At 38.4% G+C, this 21540-nt stretch overlaps 1 protein-coding gene across 1 annotated transcript in view; it reads left to right on the top strand.

The window, feature by feature from the left end:
• The first annotated feature begins 9557 nt into the window (after positions 1-9557).
• The window catches only part of LOC116707966 (chloride channel protein 2-like), an 82518-nt gene continuing 70535 nt past the window's right edge, over positions 9558-21540 (top strand). The window contains exons 1-2 of the mRNA XM_032545672.1: positions 9558-9663; positions 19586-19636. Of these exons, the coding sequence (XP_032401563.1) occupies positions 9558-9663; positions 19586-19636 (157 nt within the window). The remainder of the gene's footprint in view (positions 9664-19585; positions 19637-21540) is intronic.

Here is a 21540-nt window from a genome sequence, read left to right as displayed (position 1 = left end):
AAGATTAAAAAAACTGAAAACAAGAAATCATAAAACGTGAAGCACTTCCTTTCATAGGGTTTTTAAACCCACTCTGCATAATCAGTGGTAACTGCAGTATAAAGACATAATTAACAGTGAGCCAACAATAGTGAACCGACAGCCAGGCTTGCAAGACTCTAACATCCTCTAACATGGAGCAAGTGGCACATTATCATTTTTATTTCTTTGTTATCATGACTTGCTAGAAGAGCACCCAGCTGTTCATCTGTCCTTACAGAAGGGAGTGCAGAAGCTGTACAGAGACAGCCAGCAGTAAATCATCCATGTGAATCAGATGGAGCTGACACCTCCAGATGTGTTTGTTCTGTCAGTTCAGCTATGTGTCTGAACAGAAAGACATAGAAAGACATAAAGTATTTTTCTTTTTTGCATACAGTAAACCCTGTTTAGTCACCAACAGGGAAATATTTATCTGCAGTCAGACTGCGGCTTGTTTTAGGGTATTTAAGATAACATAAATTAGAATCAAATCAAACTACAAGATAACTCAAAACAACCCAAGATCCTAACACAGAAGACTTGTTCTTATAGCTGCAGTTTTGTCCACTTTTCAATTATGCACATTTTATTGTTGGTATCTGACCTACAAACCCAATGAAATTAGGTTTAAGGTTGTAACATGACAAAATAAAAGTTCAAGTGGTCTGAGTGCTTCTTTTAACATCAGACAATGTGCCTGATGCTTGGTGGCCACCTTCTTTTTATTTTATTGGTCATTTTAAAACAATGGTCATGATAAAAAAAGGACTGAAATCAGTTTTCCATCTTGTAGTACTGTAGCCACCATGACCCTGGTCTGGGTAACTGATGGAAAATGGCTGGTTGGCTGATCTTGAGGCTGTGTATTTGTGTTTATCTCATACCTCCAGCCATTTTCCACTGCAAATTAGAAGCTTCTTGGAATCCTGGTTTAACCTTGAAACAGCTGCTCTAATAGAGGAAGGCTTGTTATTCCAACAAAATGCCTAGTATAGCACTATTTGAGTGTATAACTAAAGATTTTCTGACGTTACAGAGGATGCTTACAACCTCAGAATCTTTACCCATTAATTGCCTGCGTTCAAAGTTCAGCAACCAAATCTAAAAAACAACAACATAAAAACAACAACCACAACAGCAACATCATTCATACAAAAAGTTTTTTTTTTTTTGATAAAAGCAATATTAAATTTTTAAGTTAAGGCCAGATGTAAAATCTCAATAAGATCGACTTTCTTGAAATTACTTGACCACATGTTGGTGAACTTGTGGCATACAGTATATTGTAGAACGAGCTGGCATGCAAGCGTTTAAACATTACATGATTGACTTCTTAAGGACTTTAAGCCACAAACGCTGTCACTTTCAAACATGCATTGCACAAAGCAGTCAGTCTAATCATTAACACAATAACACACACATTTTTTAACAATCTATAAAGCCTGAGTGTTTTTGTTCTTCCGTGTTAAGGTGAACCCCCTGTGGCTCTGTATCACAAATAAAACCCCTCCAGTAATACTTACAGCAAAAGACATATAAACATTTATTTACTTTCACTGCTCAGTGGGAAGAAACACATTAACAATAAAAATCAGACTGCAGTTTGTTATTTCATTACTTTGGCTGAATCATGATTAGCTGCCTCATTAGAAAAACTGCTACACTGCTTTCATAGACTTGAGCTTTTTTTGTTAAAGGTAGCAAACATCTCATTCATATTTAACTCTTTAACTTTCAGTTAAATTAGAAGAGTTTGAAACGGGAGGGAGGGGCTGAGCAACTGGACCCGGCTCTGTGTTTGGGAGCCGAGAACAGAAGAGAGAACAGATAGAAAAAACAGAAGGCTGCCTTTATTTCTCACCATCTTCAACGTAGAGCTCCTAAAACAACAAAATAAAATCTGAATATTTTTCTCTATTAAACCTGGTGCTTTAAGTGTTACATTTAAATTATGATACTCCCCATATATTCATTTCTATCTACTTATTTGATCTCGGTCACCCAGGACATACCAAAACTGAAAAAGGCTTAAAAATAAAGCAACTTAAGTAATAATTTAAATAGCCCATAACTTGTATTGGGAGCCATTTCAACAAATCAATGTTTATGAGGAATTTTATTAAGAGGTGTCACTCATTAAAACTTTAGATCAGATCGTCAGACTGAACAAAACTCGTATCTAAGCAGCATTTGAATTTTAGTTTTACTTCTCTGCAGGCTGCTTACTGAAATAAAACATGTTTGATGTCCATTACTTGTCATTTTTGGTCCTGCAGCTTGAATGTGCTTGAATTTTACGTTACATTTCAATGGAACTTCACCGACCCACCCCAAAATTGCTCATAAGAAATTTTCCTGTTTATGGTCCCCCCCTAATAATGAGATGGGATTTACGCCCTTGACTGCCACAGAACATCAAACACTTCAATTTCTTTTAATCAAGCTTCTCAAGACAAATTCAGTCAACCACAAGATGAACTTCAGAAAGAGCTATCCTTTGCTCAACTGACCTGATGTCAAAATCTGATCTTTTGACATCAAATACTTTGAGCAAAGTATAAGTATAAAAAATACTTATTCATCCAAACTACAGTGGATTCACTAGAAATGGATTTTACACTTAGAAGAAAACTTTCAGTATTGGTGTACTCACATGGATGTGAGCTGTACACACATAGTAAATAGAGGTTTTATTTCTGTGCCCAGAGGAACAGTTCTTGGAAAAATTCAGCAAAGAAATGATCTTTCTAGGAGACACTCTAAGCTTTTGGGTAAATTTATAATTACAAAATGATCTCATTCAACTAAAGGTACATTTGATTTTTTAATTTGTACATTTGACATATAACCCATTCTGACACAAAAATAAATCTTATGTATTTTTTATATAATTAAATTATGAAAAAAGTAAACATATTGTCCTCAAAGTGAATTTGAGAAGGGCAAAGCTCTGATGGCAACTGGTCAGAGCATCCTGTGTACCTCTTGTGGAGAGTTTTCGATTGGAAAAGAGCACTATATATTAAAAGAGGTCAAAAAATAAGAAAGAAGAAAATAGGCATGTATTACTACTGATATCCTAATTGATATTTACCATTATTTTTGCCTTAATAAGATTTTCTCTATGTTCTGTAGATTCCTGATGGTCTCACTAGGGATTGTTTTGTCAGGAAAGGGGAGACCAACACTCAGGTGGTCATTAAGTTTTCTAGTAAATGCTGGATAAATGACTTTAATAATTTTAAGGTATTGGAAAAAGACTTGAATCTTAGCATAGGTTTTGCAGGGACAATTTGCACTGTCAAATGGAAGGAGGCTGGGCTCCACTCCACACTCAAGTCCCGCCTCGCGCGTGTTTCTTGCTGGGAACTAAAACTATAAAATGAAGCGTTTTAGCACGATAACAGAGACGCGGTGTGAAGTTAGAGTTCACCTAGTGAACTGCTGTACGGACACTTGAGACAGACTGATGCTTTAACCAGCCAGGGTGCGAAGAGACGTCGCTGACCGGGTTTCTTGTCACTTCCAAGCCGAAAATCCCTCCATCTAGTCGCCGGGTGAGGTACGGAGCAGAGCCATGGCGGGGGACGGTTCGGACCAGCGAGCCCTGCAGTATGAACAAACTTTGGTGAGTTTCACTTGTTGCATTTTGGCACTTTCGTATTTATCAACGGCAAGGGGCGCCGTATAGGGGGGAAAAGTTATGACAATTCAAAGGGCCCCTGACTAGCAGGGGGCCCTCCACAATTTTTTATTCATGTATTTATTTTTTTTGTTCATAGAATTTTTTTTAAAAAGGGGGCTCTGTCAATTACAAAATTAATTATATTGTGCTTTCTAAAATTGTTTTTAGCAGTAAAAATGAAATGTTACCACTCCCAGACCAAAGAGCACATATTTGCCCTGAATCCTCCCCCTGGATCTGCATGAAATGGTTCGTTCCTGCTTGGAGCGCTTCATGTTCAGCAGCAGTCAGTACAAGACAAGAACGACTGTGGCAGTTTCTATGCTGCTAAGAAAAATACTAAAGTAGGGTTTTCAAAAAATAGATAGACAGTGAAAGAAAACGGTAAAAGTGTCTATTTGTAACCCAGTTTTTCTCCGGGAGGTGGGTAGATTGTGTGAGATTTTCAACCATTCAGCAGTTAGCTTAGCTACAGACTACTGTTTGCCTCCATTTCACTAGCATTTAAAGAATAAAGGAGAAATATTACCAAGATATTCATATATTTAACTTGTCCCTGCACCTTTTACCACACTTAACAACAGGTGAGTCAGTCAGCAGCAGCTCTAACCCATGTCCCACCTGACCTGCCTTCTCCTAAGTGAAATTAAAGCTGCAGTATGTAACTTTTATAAAAAAAAATTTTAACATATTTGTTAAAACTATCATTATGTTATGACAGTATGGCATGAGAGATAATCTGTGAAAAATCTATTTCCTCTGCCTTCTCCCAGTACTATCTGGAAACAACTAATCAGAGACAGGAGAGTTTTAATGCTGTCGATCACAATCTCATGTGGCTGCTCATCCCTATGCAGCAGCTAGCATAGCCTGTTGTGAATGCTCAGTCTAGTTAGCAAAGCTACCAATGACAGGAGCAGATAAACATTTTCCTGTAATAAGTTGTTTTTCCACCATTAGCGCATTTAGCAGTGAGTGAATGAGGTTGACTGACAGCGCTAAGAGCGCTACTGGTCCCACTGGTTCTGATTGGTTGTTTTGGTCGGAACGTTGCATTACTTTAGCTAGCAATAGTAGTTCAGGTAGGAGGTGGAGGAGATTGATTGTTTTCACAGATTATCTGTCTCATACCAAACTGTCACAACATGGTGACAGTTTTAACAAATATGGAGAAAACATATTTTTTATTAAAGTTACATACTGCAATTAAAGTTTTTGTCATGGGGCCCAAGATTCCTGGGAGCGCCCCTGATACTCTATCACATCACACATTACATAGTGCGTCCACTTCACACTTGAGCAAAAAACTGTTTAATACCAATGATCCTGTAAGAGGCCTCTATTTGTTCCAGTAATAGACTATGTCACTAAAATTAGGAGTTTCTGCATCCTGGACTTTATACTGATGGATATGTACATTCATCTCAGGGCTAAATGTGTCACTTTTCTCCTCTGCAGATGTATGGGCGTTACACCCAGGAACTCGGGGTAACCGCCAAAGAGGAGGCGGCCCGGCTGAGGGAGAGCGGGCAGGGGCGGTCTATCAGTGAGCGCAGCCGGATCCTGGATTCTCTGAAGAACGACAAAGGACGCTGCGCCAAGTGCCGCAGTAAGTACAAGCAAGCAACTCCCATTAGTCAGAATGTGGTCCATGTGAAGCTGCAGAAGTAATCTTTAAATTCAAAGTAAGTGCTCTGACTATCATGTTTCAGAGTGTTCGATAATCAGGTCTGCTGTGCAAAAGTGAGTGGCCTTCATAACTGAAAAAGGTCATTTAACATCATACTTAAGAGGAGCTGTCAGTCCAGTGATTGGACCACTCTTAATAAGATTCAGACCTCTGACTGCAATAATGTCATTAAGGGTTTGTCATGAGGGCCTTTTAATTTCAACCTGGCGCCTCTTTTTAATTAGTTATTGTCTTCCAGTGTCAATATCACAGGATATAAATTTTTTTTAAAAACCATTTATTGAAAAAATGTGAGTCAAAAGTGTGTGTAAACACAGATTAGAACGTAGATCTGACACTATGTATGCCTAATCAACCATTGTGATGATTGTTTTCATTACTTTGGTGACAGAAATACAATGCTGGAACCTCCTTTTTTGGGTCTGAACTGGATGTGGTTCTCAATGCTCAATTGCTAAGGAAGCTCAGGCTGTCTCGGACAACAGATCAGAAAGCTATAAATTAAGCAGCATCAGACAATCATCATAACAAGAATTTCTTCTTCATAGTCTGTCAGCATCACATGAACGTTCAGAGCCCTGCAGTGAACAGGGGATTCACGTGAATCGTCCTTCAACTTTCTCTGGTTTGTTAGTAGTGAAAACAAGGGTGTGTGTATGAGAGCAAGTGTGTGTGACCGAGTTACAAAATGAAGTGAGATAAAGCAGAACACAACAGAAAAATATGGGCTGTTAACAGGAGTTGGAGGAATTCTTTGAGATTGATGTGGCAGATGAGAAAAGGCTTCTGATTTCACCTTACTCGATAACTCTGGAGTGTTCCTCACTGGTATGTCTAACTTTTAAGACAAAACACACACTGTCCAACTAGCCCTACAAGATGTAGAATCTGGAATATTTCTCTTCTGTTATGAAATAATTTATTGAACCCAAAAAATTTAACCCTTCAGCATCATCAAGATGTTATTCAGTTTAGAGCTAATATCAATTGTCAATGTTAAGTTTTAAAAACTTGACACTTTTAAAAACAGGATAAAACTGCACCCAAGTGTTGTACAAAGATAATAACACAATAGAATAAACTAACGAAAGAGAAAATAAAACTAAAACATCACAACAGAAAAGTTAGCTTATCAGGTCTCAATTAAATGCTAATGAATAACAATATGTTTCAAGAAGCGTTTTAAAATGACCCAGACTGTACTCAGCTCTGATCTGGAATAGGAGCAACAACGGAGAAAGCCTGATCACATTTGTGTCAACTGTGTTGCCCTTTAACTGATCTCACCTCATTTAGCTAATTTCTGTTCTAAATAAGAAATCCCAGTTTTCCAGTATGTACAACTCATCAGCCTGGTGTCACTTCTCATTCTGTGACAGCAGAGAGCCCTCTAGTGTCGCCAAAGCATAACTGCAGGCAGCTTGATCACCGTTTTTCCTGGCAGCTGATGAATCAGTCTTCCATTACTTCACCAGCTCTTGTACTCTTCAGATGGATCAGAACACCAGTAGAGGTGCCAGTGATTCAATTGATTAGCTCAGCAGGCTGCCGCAATTATGAGAGATGTTGTTTGGACAGCAGTTCAGCCTTATGCTCACTTGTATGCCTGCAGGAAAAAAAGGCAGATATGAACACACAGCAAGGGAGAGCCATTAAAAATGTTGTAGAGGATGAAAGTACTTGGGAATCTGACACATTCAGACACTTTGTCATTTTATGTGCTTTATGGCTGCAGAAAATGTGTTGAGTGTGTACAAACAAGAAGAAACACACTGCTTACAGGAGACCCATATGTATCTATATTTTATTCATGACACACACTCGCATGTGCACGCGGTCTTTCTCATTTGTTGTGGTATAATGATGCTGAATGCTGCAGCCAACGGCATTATCAACATGTCATCAGCCATCTCTGTCCCCAAGGAGGCCGTCATTTTTTCAGCTCTCTTCAGTGTATGAGAGAGAGAGAGAAAGAGAGAGTGGGGCTGTACAAGCTGTACCAGCCCCACTCCAGATATTCTTCTCAGTAAAACGCAGTGACAGCGGAGCAGCTTGAGCAGCAGGTATCATGTCTGTAGTTATTGCCAGCGGTGTTGCAGATTGTCGATAAGTTACAGCTGACTCGTGGCAGTTCAGACGACTATCGTCTGTTCATATGTAAACACGATCAGTTTGGATATTGCTATTTTGAAGAAATAAATAAAATATTCTGATTATTAGCCCCTGCTAATCAAAGAACTTGGCTTTTCAAATGTTAAAGCAACATGGCAAGAGTTTTCAGTGAAATTAGTCAATAGCTTTATAATATTGCTTGTCAATAAAACATCATATCTTGGTCAACTTTTCTATTTAGTTTCTTTTCCAAATTCCATACTTTGGAGTTTGATTCCAAATTCCAAAATTTATTCTTTATACACGGAACACTTTTTATCCTTTACTAGCTGACTACTGTGGACATGTCTTAGTCTTAAAGTCTTAATAAACTTTTATATCTGCTTATGTCCACGTTTTATGTTTGGCCCATTTAATTTTCAAAATAAAATGGACTTTTTTTTTCCCATTTACTTCAACTTGTGTTGTGCAATTTTTGTTGTTGTTTTTTTTGCAAACAAAAAAACAACAGAACATTTTGTTGCAAAAACACCCCAACAAAACATTTAAACATGTCCAAGCCATCAAATAAGGCACATGGTAATTGATCAGAAAACATATTCTGTTTTTGTCATTTTTTTTGTCTGTCTTTATTTCTGGATGCAACAACAAGCACATATTAAAAAATGAGGATCATTATATGCTAGCTTTGGACAAAACGTTTGGCTCTTTTCCTCTTTAATCTTGCCCGGGATCTTCCGAGTCCTTGGCGAGTGACGCTCTCCGTGCAGCGACGTGCAGCGACCGCGTGCTGGTAAAACGAAACAACACAACGTGTTGACGTCACAGATCACAGAGTTTAATCTCATACAAAGCAATGAACAACAAAGCTGCAGAGGAACAGAGATATACATTTTATACAGACTACACAAAACAGACAACACGAAACACATAAGACAGACAAAGGCGCCCAAAATGTGGAGGAAAAGATGAAAAAAACCTCTCCGTTGGCTTGCTGACTTGTACTTTTAATGAAAGAGGTGTTTCCCTATTTAATATATGCAGTCAAGGCGTTCCGTTCTTTGACCAATTAGAAACTTCCTCAACACCCAGAGATCCTGGGACTCCCCCTATCTCAGCTCCGATGTCTGGCTTTTATCTAAGTCAAAGGGCGGACGACTTCGTCCTGGGCCGCGCCAGGTACGGGGAGAGGCGCCAAGAAGTCTCTTCTGCTCTCTCGGAATTGTAAATTTTATTGCTGTGTCTGTCAAAAGGGGGAGGAAAAAAGGCCCTGCTTTGGCCTGCTTCTTCAGCTGAATTCCCAAATGTTCAACAGAAAACTATTCCAAATTAAAGTGTTGGCTATACCTTTACACATGTCGTGGATTAGCTATATTAAGCACCAAACAATAATTATTTTCTTTACACACACCACTGAACTGCACCAGTAATTGAGTATAATGATGATTTAAGGTTAATGATTTTGAATCTATCTGAGCATAACATTTTGCTTTATTTGGTTTCACTCTGTAATTTCAATTTCCTTGAGTTGCTGTATCTGCTGTATCTTGAACCTGCAAACCAAATGGCCCAAATTTCACCTGTAAATCCTTCAAGTTCTTCATTTAAAGTTTGGCTTCCCTTGCCCCACTGGTTGCACCCCACATCTTTCATTCCCTTACAAGATTGGGTTCAGTCTTGCATCAGCAGCTGTTGCTGCACCTTTGACCTTTACAAGGCTACAGAAAAGCTGAGTTGGTCTTTTTTTTCCAGGAAACTGTTAATTTGTTCAAGACCAAACAAGCAGAAAGCTGTGAGTGTGTTAAGATTAGCAAGATGCACAGCTGCAACTCTAGATTCTAAAATTATCCAGTAATATATCTGTTCTCTTCTCACATGAGTGTTGTGCAATTCAGTTTCAATTTCATTTCAATCTGGAGAGACTCAGACGGAGAAAGATAGCGATTAAAAGGGTTTATTGACATACATGAATTAAAGTTCTTTGGCGCTCGGGGCCCCGGCTGAGGACATCGAGCTGTGAATTACAGTAAGCTCGGATGAGCATTCCTGATGCTGGTTAGGAATGTCATCCCCCGGGACCCGACACTGGTGGTGGAGGTCGGTGAAGAATGCGAGCCTGGAGAGCCAGGAGAGTGGAGGTGGAGAAGGGGCGGAGGTGGGTTGAGCGCAGCTGGAAAGCGGAAGATGCCATGGATGGAGGTCCTTTTCAACTGGGGCTTGGTCGGTGATTGGCCATGACGTGGCTTGGTCCAGCGTTGATAGGTCGTCGATGGTGAGCGGGATGCGCCGATTGGATGATGCAGGTGGGGCTAAAGAGTCTTCCAGTTTGAATTTACGCCTAGGCATCATAATACAATTTTTTTTTTTATTTGCTAGAATCCAATTTGATTCTTATTGAGTCAATAATGTATAATAATGTAGTGACTTGTGAGGAGGATTTATTGTTATATCCCTCATTTTACCACTTTCATTCCACATAGCGCTCCTTCATCCCTTGTAGCTATCTCAGGTTTTATAACATGCTTTCAAACTTTTCACAGCAACAAGCTGCAACAGAAACATTCATTTAGTTTGACTTGCAGAGCACAGTTATTCACAACAAATCTTCTTGAGGCAGAGAGAAAACGGGTAGAACTTCTATCCATCCATTGTTTTCATTGCAAGTAAAGTTTATATTAAACAAAAACTAATTCAAGTTCTCATTCACTTCTTCCTAAATAAACCCAATTCAAGAAACAGAGTGTAATGAAGTAAAGTGAATCTATAAATATCCTGATTAGATCAATGCATTTTAATTCAGTTTATCAGTCTTTATATAATTCCTGATTGTCAAATAGAAAAGAGGGAGAAGAAAATAAATGAAGATTAAATGCAGTCTTTTCTGTAGTCCTTCATTTTTAGTGTGCATGGGATGAAGTGTCATGGTGGAGACTAGACCCTGAGCAGAACCAGACACAGGAAGGGTAGCCATCTGCCTCCATCAGCTGGGGGTTAAAGGACACATACTGTGTTAAATAAAGTCATTCATACATGCTGTTCAGTAAATGGTCCTATAAACGTTGATCAAGTTTTTATATCCTTTGATTGAACTTTGTAAAAATATACATATATAATTTTTTTTTATTCTTTCATGGTGAGAAATGTTCAGATATATTCTTTAAAGGGGTCATATTATGTAAAACTTCTAAAAGGAGTGCAAGCATAAATCCCAAACTGTCTTCTGTCAATAAGTTAATGTTTTTTGGTGTCTGGAGACACAATCGGAGTGGAGCTGGTCAGCAGGTTTTACCACCTTATGAGCTGTACAATGGCTGCTGGAAAAGACAAGTGTTGTTGACATCCAGGAATGGTTGCTGCTCCTTGATGGTTGTGCAGGAGTCTCGCAAGGGTCAGAGATGTACCATTTGTTTTTCAGCCATTTTCTCATGTATATATGAAGTTCGAATACAAGAATTGAGTTGGGGGATGCAGCCAGCAGCAGTTTATTTGCATAAAAATGTCATTAGGCCCTAAATCAGCTCATTCCAAAAGGAACTTAAAATGAATGATTTTTATGCAAAAAATATAATCAATATTTTTTGTGTAGGTCATAGACAATAGGTCCTCTTTTAAAGTTATTTTATGGCTTTAGATATAAATACAGATTGATCTTTTATGCAAAACTTAATTCTTTCCGGGTTAATTCAAAGCACAAATAATGAAGCATTTCTTAGCCCTATTAAGTGAAAGTTTTCCCTTAAAACAGTCTGGCCTCATTAAACCCGACAGTAACTCTGAGCTGCAAAGCTGAATGATTTTCATCCCCCTCAATGCCTCCATTTGGAGAGCATAAATAGAAAAACAAGTGCCGCAGGAGTGAGCATATGGTATTTTCACCAACTGTTGGCTGTTCAACCAGCCGGTGCAGTCTGTGGGGAAAGGCTTGTTGCTGTGTGTGTATTGGTCAGCAGGGGGCGGCGTTGAACTTTACAGCGCTGCATTGTGACGGAGGCAGCAGGCGGAGGAGCTCTGGCAGAGATGAAAAGTGGACTTCATGGAGGAAGAGGGATCCTGGCAGGGCTTCTCTTCCTCTGCGGAGGAGTTTTTTATTTGTGTGTGTCTGAGTATAATCTCTGGGCATTCAGGAGCATCCTGTCAGTTTTTCTGTTCACACTAAATCAATGGATCCTTCACAAATACTGTATGAATTTAGATATTATTCTACATTTTGTGAAGAGATTAATCTTAAAGGGATGGCCGTATTTATCTGAGAAAATCTTTCAGTTTGAAAATCAGATGTGACTTTTTGTACTTTTGTTCTAAAGGTGGAAGACATGAAATTCTGAAGATACCAGGAAAATATACAGTAGGTCCATACACAAAAGGTATAATCATTGCCATAGAATGTAACTCACCGTGATGCCACAAAAAAAAATCCCAGGTAGGCTTTCTTTAGTGAGAGCATTATACTTGCCAAGACAAATCCACATCAGCTTCAGTTTTTTTTTCTTATATATACAGTATATACTGTAAATATATATATATATATATATAATATTCATTTTTCTTGTAAAAGAAAATATGCCATTTAAAATCAGTTAGTCAAGGTTCTGAGGTTTTAAGGCATGATGATCTTTAACAAAAACATGGTTTCAAGGTGTAACTGTGCTAAATTAAACCTTGAACAAAAAAGTGCCACATGATCTAAGAGAATTTAAAGCAGAAAACCAACTATTTTTTCTGTTGCTTAAATAACATTGATTTCTGTAACCTTAATGTTATTCACAGAACAGTGGTTCCCATACTTCTGCTTCTGACCCACAAAATACCTGTAAGCAAGGACACAAGACAAATAATTTGTGTGTTAAATAGCTGTAAAGAATTGACTGGGGCAATTGGGTAAAACTGATGAAAGGATAAATTTTGTGACAATAACACCATTTGAAAATAGTAAAGGTTGTCAATTAAAGTGAAGATTCATTTTTTAATAAGACTGTACTAATATTTGAGAATAAAAAATGTTTGCAATACTTCAAAGTTGTTTTGATATATAATACAATCCATCATAGTCAGTTCAGATGTTGCAATATCTTCTCCTCTCCTCAGAGGGAATTCTGCAACACAAAATCTGAATGAAATGTCTGCTTGTGTGCAGCTAATTTTGCTCCTGTACCAGTGGCGTTTACATTTGACTTTAAGTTGTTTGTGGCAAGTTAAGATGTTAAAAATGCTGACAAACCTTCGCTTCAGTCCTTCTTTCTTCCTCCATCAACTTTGTAATTGAATAAGGAACTTCAATACTCCTTAAAAAGCAAACATTAAAAAGTGACACCAAAACAAACCAGGCGAACTTCCAGCTACCACTAAAGTTGCACACCAGACTGGAACTTTGCCCACTTAGCTCTGTACCATCACACCCGTACTATTAAGTCAATTAATAGCAGCAGCAATTGATGTAGTGATTCAAATTTGTTGATTTCATTAGCCTGAACATATTTTTTGGCAAGCAAGAATGATCTTTGGGAACCAATGACCTACTTCTATTTATTGTTTTTATGTTCGATTCATAGATGTAAGTAAGAATGTAGAATAAACATTCACTGAATTAAATTGTGCAGAGTAAAATACCATTTTATTTTTGGATGAACTCTGGGAGTCTAATAAGCTGATATTAGTGGCATAATTAGTTAGGCTATCTGCTGCAGCCACCTGCTTTCCGGACAGATTGCTTGTAGTTTTGTCAGCTGTAGTTGTAAAACGATTTGTGTCCATAAGAGTGATATGTAGCGCTCCTGCAGGTACCATGTCGAGACTGCATGGATCCTGGAGGACTCAAAATATTTCCAAAGAGCCAAAGTGTTCTTTCCTGTAAGTTAAATCTTTCTTCTATCTAACTAACTACCTTATCTTGATACCAGAAACCAGCAGATTCTGCATAGAAAAAACAACTTCTAGCCAATGGTCTTTTCCTCCCACCCCCTTCATGTTCATTACTTTGTCCGCATTGCTGCAGAGAGAATCATTTGCAAGCATGTGAGAGTCTACATGAAGAATCCTTTCTCAGCCTTGTTGTTCACTGTCCCCCTCTTCCATGCTCAGCCTCCCAGGGGCAACACACTCTAACACACGGTGTTAGCAGCTGTGTCCGTGAGGTGATAAAATCCACACAGCTGCCGTTTCGTTTTCTGTCCCCTGACTCGTTCCTGCTCTCACTTTCAATCCACCTTGCACTGATATGTCATATAATTGGCTCCAAGATGACACGCACACACGTTTCGCCTCAACAGGTGTGATGTCAGCAGGAGCTCAGCATGGCACCACATGTTGCCATGGTGACCGGTAGGCACCTAGCGACCAATGGCGCTCCCATGCTTTCGTGTTCATCTATCTAAATTTTTTTTTTTGTCCTTGTTGTCTTTTCGCCTTCATCACCTATCTTGTGGTCGTTGCTTTGTTCCTGTCCGTGTTTCTTCACCTATCCTTCTTTGATAATGATAGGAACTGGATGAAAATGTCAGGCCAGAAAACCACCTGATGAAACGCCTGGGCACAGACATTTTTCAAAGGACACAGACATGCAGCCAGAGCTAGCCAGTGAGACTTCTGAGTTCTCTTCTAGAGAATGCTTATACACCACAATCTAATAAACCAAACGGTGGTTAGCAGCGATTGCTTCATAAAAGCCAAGATCAACATAAACAGAAGTGAATGTACCAGTGGAAATTTTGGGAGGTGTAAGGATTCTGATGAAGATGCTTGTCACTTTGTGTCTTATCTTTTAGACCTGGAATTTCACTTTAAAAAACCCCAAAAAACTCCACCTTTCAAGAACATACCAGTGACAGCTAAAGCTTGACAGAAATTCCTTACAAATATATGAGAATGACCAAACAAGAAAAATGTAGTGTTCCAGGCAAAGTGTAGACTGCAGTGTGATTGAAATGTTGTAGTGGAAGTTTTAAAGAGAAACTAATGTCAGCAAACATCAAACTGAAGTGGTGTTATAATTAAGAGTGACACATAATTCCTCCTGAACCTCTGATCAAGTTGTTCGTAAAAACAACTTTGAGTTACTGCTGTTGAGACTCAAACAACTTTGAGTAATGGGGGCTATACTGTATCACAAGCTTTGTTTTTGTTTAGTAAAGCATAAAAGGGAGGAATACAGTTGTTCTTTTGTGTGCTTAAGACTAGAAAAACTGCAAGAACCTTTTTTTTTAATAGGAGGTAGGAGTGTAACAATATTCATGCAGACTGTGTCCGGTGCAGTCATGCGTGGTTCAGTGCACGCATGTATCAAATAATAACATCTGAAGACAGGCAGAATGTTTATCAGCAACACTAAGTTCACAAAGCCAGATTGTATTGCAACTTTAAAAGTGACACCAGAGAAAACAGAATTGAATTACTCTCCTGAAACAACATCAGGGTGAATGGAAACACTGATACTGAAGAATAATCAGTGAAAGTCCAAATCCAACTGCCTACATTAATCAACCAGTCCAGAACACTGGGTAGAATACAGCTGTGCTTTTATGATCCATTAAGTACATCTGATTGTTAAGTGTTTGTACAATCTTATTAAAAAATTTATTTAAAAAAGCTTAATTCCAGTTAGATCTAAAATAGCAAGTTTTTGTTTCTCTCGATTGAAACATACTGAACTGTGACTTTGAAAATGAAGTATGTAGCTGTAAAAGCTCTTTTCTTTTACAGCCGTAATGGAGGGTTTCCTGTGTTTCATGACTGTGACAATAGATCAAAAATAAAGTTGATTCATTTTAAACTGCTTGTTTTATGTTCATTTTAAGCCAGATGTTCTGTATTCATTTTTACCCATTTGATAAAAAAAAATTCCCACACGAAAGACCTTGTGACTTATTAAGTCATAGCTCTGACAAATGTCAAATGTGTGACAGTGCAAGGGACAATTTTTCTTGTTTTGCATGAGTAGCATTTAGTTGATTATCTGGTCTTAAAACATTAACCTGACCTGTGATTGAAAAACACATTTAGCTCCACCATGCGCATTCAATGAGCTTTTCAACACTATGCAGAAGCCACGTATGTCCTGTTGATGGGCGCGTGTTTGTTGTGCTCCATGCTGACGCATGATGGGGGTGTTCAAGTGTCATTCACATTGAGGCACCTGCCAAGTCCAGGAAACAGGATGTGACACTCGCATACACGCAGAGTTGGTGGAACTTTCACTTTAATATATTAAGTAACCAAGGAGTCCAGACCTGCTCAATATTTGATCCTCTGCCACTCGAGCTGTGTGTGTGTAAGATCTTGAGCTGCTGTTACATTGCTTTTATTATGCAGGTTGTGACCCACGTCCAGCTGGTTTATCAGTACACTGAAAAGTTGCTGACTGCCACACTAACTCACATTTATTATTGCTATCTTAAGGATGGGATTGATAGAGTGAATATGGCACTCAATACAGCCAGGACTAATCACATGGAAATGTCATGTGTAACATTTGTACACCTTTCACAAGGTGGTAAAGCCTCTGAAACTAAAAAAATCCTCTAGCTGTGTGCTACTGGATTGAGGTAAAATTTGTTGATGTGAAAACTCTTACCAAAGGAAGCTGATTGAAAACTGATTCAAAATCAGTGAGGCACAAAATGTTGTTAAAAGCCCCAAAGAAAAATGGGTTTAATTCATGTTGAGACATATCTGGGGCTCATCATTAAAGAGAGACAGAAACTTATAACAAACGAGGCTATTTTTTGTTACAACAATGTTACTGTTTTGTTGTTTAGAGCTTCCAGTCTCTATTAGGAAACTGAATTTCTAACTGAAGATGTTAGAAATCTTTAAAAATCTCAAGAGTCAAGTAAACACCTGCATTCTGTATGGAACATACACAGTGACGACTGTTTAGGTAACAGGAAGGAAGGTAGGAAGTTGATCACTTCAAGCTTTGTAATCATTCGTCTGTTTTAAGATATTCAGTCTGTAGTAATCATGACTTATCAACGATAGTCCATGGAAGGAAAGATGTTCCAACAAGCACTGGGGTCATAGATGAGGCTTAAATGGATCCACTACTTGAACATATTGGCCTAAATATATTGTAATTTTCTTATTAACTGAAAAAGTTGTTGTTTGTGAAACATAAAATGCATAATTATAAATAGTAAAAATGTTAATTCTTATTGTATTTTTAACCTAGATCATTATTTTTTTTTTTTTACCTGGGGAAATTCAGGTAGATTGTAGTGGACTCAAGCCTTTAAAAAAACAATGCGAGACATCAAGGTGATGCAGGCGGCCTAAAAAACGTTTAGATTAAGGCAAAATGCCTCAAAGTTTTTATGTGGCATTATACGTGTGTAGTGTATTGTTTTTACTTCTGAAATAAATGTTTCTCAAAGGAAGACCTTTTGTTATAACTAATTATGGATCTCTTTTGATCCACAATTAGCTCAATTGTAAGAAAGGTTGGCAAATATTCTCATGGCTTGTTTTTTTTACACTATATACAGTACTTGTGTTCAAAATGTCTATTTAGTCGTGATAAAAATTAGGAGACTACACACAGCCTGTTTTTTATTTAGTATCAGTTTTAACAGCACTGTTCATTCAAATAACCCAATAAAAACTGGAAAAAAAAGAACTGTAGATTTTTCTGTAAAATATAATTAAAAACAACTTCTGGTGAGGAACAAATTTGAACACCCCCACACATTTAAATGGTTGAAAATACACACAAGTTTGTACTCAAATTTAGTTTGTTTTCCTCCTTGATGAAGTGAAACTAAGGTCTTGAAAGAACTGTCTGAGGCCTTTAGAGAGGAGATTGTATCAGGTTAGTCTTGTGATTTAAAGCGGACTAAAGGAATTATAAATCAACTATTCAACTATGTGAAAAATAGTCTACAAGTAGAGAAACAACTGCTAACGTGGCCAAGGCTGAAAGTCCAAGCAAGTTCACTCTGAAAGCAGACCCAAAGTGGGGAATGGTTAAATTACTGGGAAAACATTCTGTTGGACAATCAAAATCTCAGTTTCCTCAAAGACTGTTGTGTTTGAGCATGCTGCAGGGAACCTATCCCGATTACATTACATGGTGCTGCAAACAGCATTTTGACTCTGACTTTCAACAAGTATAATCTTCCGATGGCGTAATCAGAGGTTAGACCATCCATCCCAACAGTCGTCACCAGAGAGACTCACTGGGTCGCCAAAGTCATTGAGTTTCTAAAGCCACTGGGAGCTGTTTTAAAGAATAATGCTGCACCCTGGTCGAATTCCTCACAGTCTGTCGAAACACTGAAAAATGCAGGACTCTGAGGGTGAATAATGAGGGAGAGCAGGGTAAGATGAAGCATGCAGCCATGAGGAAGGGTGGTGTATGGATTGTTTCTTTAACTTAATAATAAAGTAGTGAAGGAATAATTGATCTCAAGTTTAACCAGATTAATTTAGATTTTGGAGCAACTTCTAGAAATATTTTTTGTATCATGGTGTTGAGCGTAAACTGCAGTATTACCTAGTCTTACAGTTGGCAAGAGTTACAGTGAAAACAAATTGCCTTGATGAAGTGCTGTTTGGGCCACAGATCAGAGCTACTGCAGTTTTCAAATGTGGCGCTGAGGTTACTGTAAATCACTTACCTCATTGCTGTTGATGGGCTTTACTGCAGCTGCTCCACCATAAACGGTGGAGTTTTATGAATGCCATGATTAATTTTTATGTGTTTGGATTGTGATATCAGCACATGCTTTATACAGGGCAACTCCTCCCCGTAAAACTGAGGCTTATTCGTCAAAGGCCACAAAGAACTTAGATGTTACTTTGCTACTAACTTTTTAAAGTCTAGTTTCCAACCTGTTCTATCTGTTGTATGCCTCATTTCGTAACCTTTCCCTGCTAATCTGATTTGTTGTATTAAATCTTTGCTTCATCTTCCTGATCTCAGTTATCTTAATCTCACTTTCTGTCTTTTTCCAACCTCTCTGACCTCTCCTTCACTTTTTCTTGTTTGCTCTTGCCACTCAGCTCTCTTCACTTCCCTCTTGGATGACAATCCATCAGCTTTTCTTATCCCTCCTCTTAGGCTGTGTGCAAGCTGAAGCATAAGGGTTACTGTGCGCCTTCTGCTCCATCCATTTGAGCCCCATGTTTTGAGTTATTACTCTCTAATCCTCAGTGAGACCAGGGCCTGTCCACAACTCACTTTCCCCCCATACCTTACTGATTTGTTTCCAGACTGGGCTGAAAGGTGCAAACTTTTTACCCTTTTCATTTATTTTTTCATATTTGTGATGCCAGAGGGAGACATAGTCTGAGGTTCCTATTTTAAGTCCTTATACATTAATTTACAAGTAATAGGTTTGGTGTATTTTGCATCAATAATAACTGCGTTGTGATGATCTGATATTGTGAAGGACTGGAGCGCAGCCAGCCACTAGAGGATGATCAAAACAGCTTTCACATTTATTAATTTATTTGCTCAGGTATTCACAAAAATAACATGGATTGCATGATTTTTTTAATACTTCAGTATTTGTATAGGTGCTCCAGTTGCTTGCAAAATCATTCATACACCTAGAACTTGCATTAAATAAAAAATATCAATATTTAGTTCATTAGTTTTATAATGGACCAACACATTCCCAATTTGGAATATGTGGCAAGACTTAAACATTTCTTCTCACATTCTTTCTATTTCATTCAATTTTCCACCAAAGCACTTACTGGTGTATTTGCTGTGAAGCACGATTCCAAGAATATTGACTTAGAATACCAAACCATGCCACATTTACAGGTTTTTGTTAATAAAAAGGGAATATGTGTCCTTTTCTTTCAACCTCACAATTATGCATCACAAGGACACCAATGACATAATTATCTCTTGCCCCTGTTCGCCCCACATTGCCCCATCACTCTTTCTGTTACCTTGTACATTTGTTAAACTGCTGCATGTGAACAGGGCCTACATCCATCACAAAGTAATGACATTATGTACTTAACTTTTTTTCCTGCAGTGATGAAATGAAAAATGGAATCTTAGAGAGAGAAAAAATGCACACATCCAAGCTGTGCATTGTGTAACAATTTCATATGGTTTGTTTGCTCTCCAGGGTCAGGGTATCCGTATGTTCTGGAGGCCCCAGCCCAGGATTTTATCTCTGGTAAACAAACAACAAAATGTATAACCCCCAGCTTTCCTTCATCAACTAAAATCAAACCCTCAATTTCACCTCTCCGTTACTGCAGCTGCAGTACTACTTCATCAATAATATGTACTAAATGGTCAAGTGTTTCTGCACTGCTGTAATGCTTCCAAACAATTTCCAGTGCTTTGGGATGTCTTAATCCACCCACCACTAATAGAAAAAGCTCTGCAGACTCAAACTCCAGTGATTGTCTCAGTGCAATAAAGTTTCAAAACAGCTCTGTGAAACACACAACATTATACACTTACAACTTCTGGCTTCTTATTAATCAACAACCGACAGGAAAATACCCCAGTGTGCTTAACATTGCTATTTTGCTGTGTCAGTAAAGACTAACTCCACCAGCCTGGCCTTATTACCGCTCGCCTCTAGCCCTAATGTGTAGTCGGAAACAATGTCTCCATATAGATGTGTGTGTGTGTGCGTGGGTGTGTGTGCGTGTGTTTGTTTGTAATACCTTGTGGAGACCATTTTCCTGACACATACTACATTGTGGGGACCCACTGCTCCTTGTGGGGACCGAAGCCTGGTCACCACAAGGGGAAATGCTGTTTTTGGGTCAGGGGTTAGATTTAGGACTAAGGCATGAATTAAGTGTTGGTTAGCGTTAGGTATGTAATGGATAGGGTTAGGGTTAGGATAAGGGTAAGGTTTAGGCTGTAGAAATGATTGGAAGTCGATGGGAAGTCGCCTCAAAGATAGCCACGCAAACATGTGTGCATGTGATTGGGGAACTGAATACTTCTGGCTGGCTATGCAGTAAACTAGGAGTTAATAGCTTGTCACTGCAACCTTTGTGAAATTCGTCATTCTCCATTAATATATACTGTATATATATATATATTTACATTTTGTTTCATGACAGCCACAAACCTCAATGTATTTTATTGGAATTTAAATGTCAGATTAACACAAAGTAGTGCATTTTTATGAAGAGGAAGATGTCTAAAACCTCAGATGGGGCTTTGTTTCCAGCCTATCTGAGTCAGTACCTTGCTAAATCAGCTTTCTAGAGGAAACCAGCGGAAGGTTTTCTGGAGTATGTCTCAATCAGCTTTGCAGGTCTTGAAGCAAATTTTTGATCATCCTTCTTTGAAAAGAAATAAAATAATATTTTGACCTCAGTCAGACTGAATTTGGGCATCTGTGCACATTAGTTTTCAAATCTTGTTCAGATTAACATTTAGGTTTTAAATTGGACCTAATTGAGGTCCAGTTTAAAAACTAAATTTTTAAACTGGAGGCATTCTAATTCAGCATCATAGCCCTGGATGTAAGTTTTGGGCTGTTGACTTGCTGGTGGGTGGACCTCTCGGGTTTATGGTTTGAGCAATGTCCAGCATATGTTTGTTTTCCTTTTCCCCTCCTTTTATGAGTTGTGTTTAGGTCATCATATATATGGTGCAGTTTGTAAATTCAAATGTGTTTCTACTTTATTCTTTTATGTATGAGCAAAGAGAACATGGTGAATACATAGGCTACGCATTTTCTTGTCACTTTTGAAAGATAGTGCAGATACTGGGTGTGTCATAGTTTTGCTCTGAGGCTTGGTACGGTAGGTTGTGAAAGTGTAAATCAGCACACTTCAATGTCTGCAGAGGACTGCAGAACAAAAGTGCTGAGTCTGCAATAGAGAGTGTGTGTTTGTGATGAGAAGGCGGGGCAAGAAAAGGGCAAACTATAGCGAAATAGAAAGCTGGAGAAATGAATGAATGCAAAGCTGTAATGAAAGCATGATTTGAAATGGAAAGAGGTGGAAAAGTTAACACAGGAAATGGAAGTAAAGAGATGAGTGGAGGAGTTGATTTCAGAAGTCTGGAGAGGAGATTGATGAAATGAATGACGATGAAAAGAGAGGG

Source organism: Xiphophorus hellerii, chromosome 18 (genome assembly GCF_003331165.1).
Source record: "Xiphophorus hellerii strain 12219 chromosome 18, Xiphophorus_hellerii-4.1, whole genome shotgun sequence".
Classification (NCBI taxonomy): Eukaryota; Metazoa; Chordata; class Actinopteri; order Cyprinodontiformes; family Poeciliidae; genus Xiphophorus; species Xiphophorus hellerii.
The sequence above is the reverse complement of the archived record's forward strand: the minus strand, read 5'-3'. Positions and strand labels throughout refer to the sequence as shown.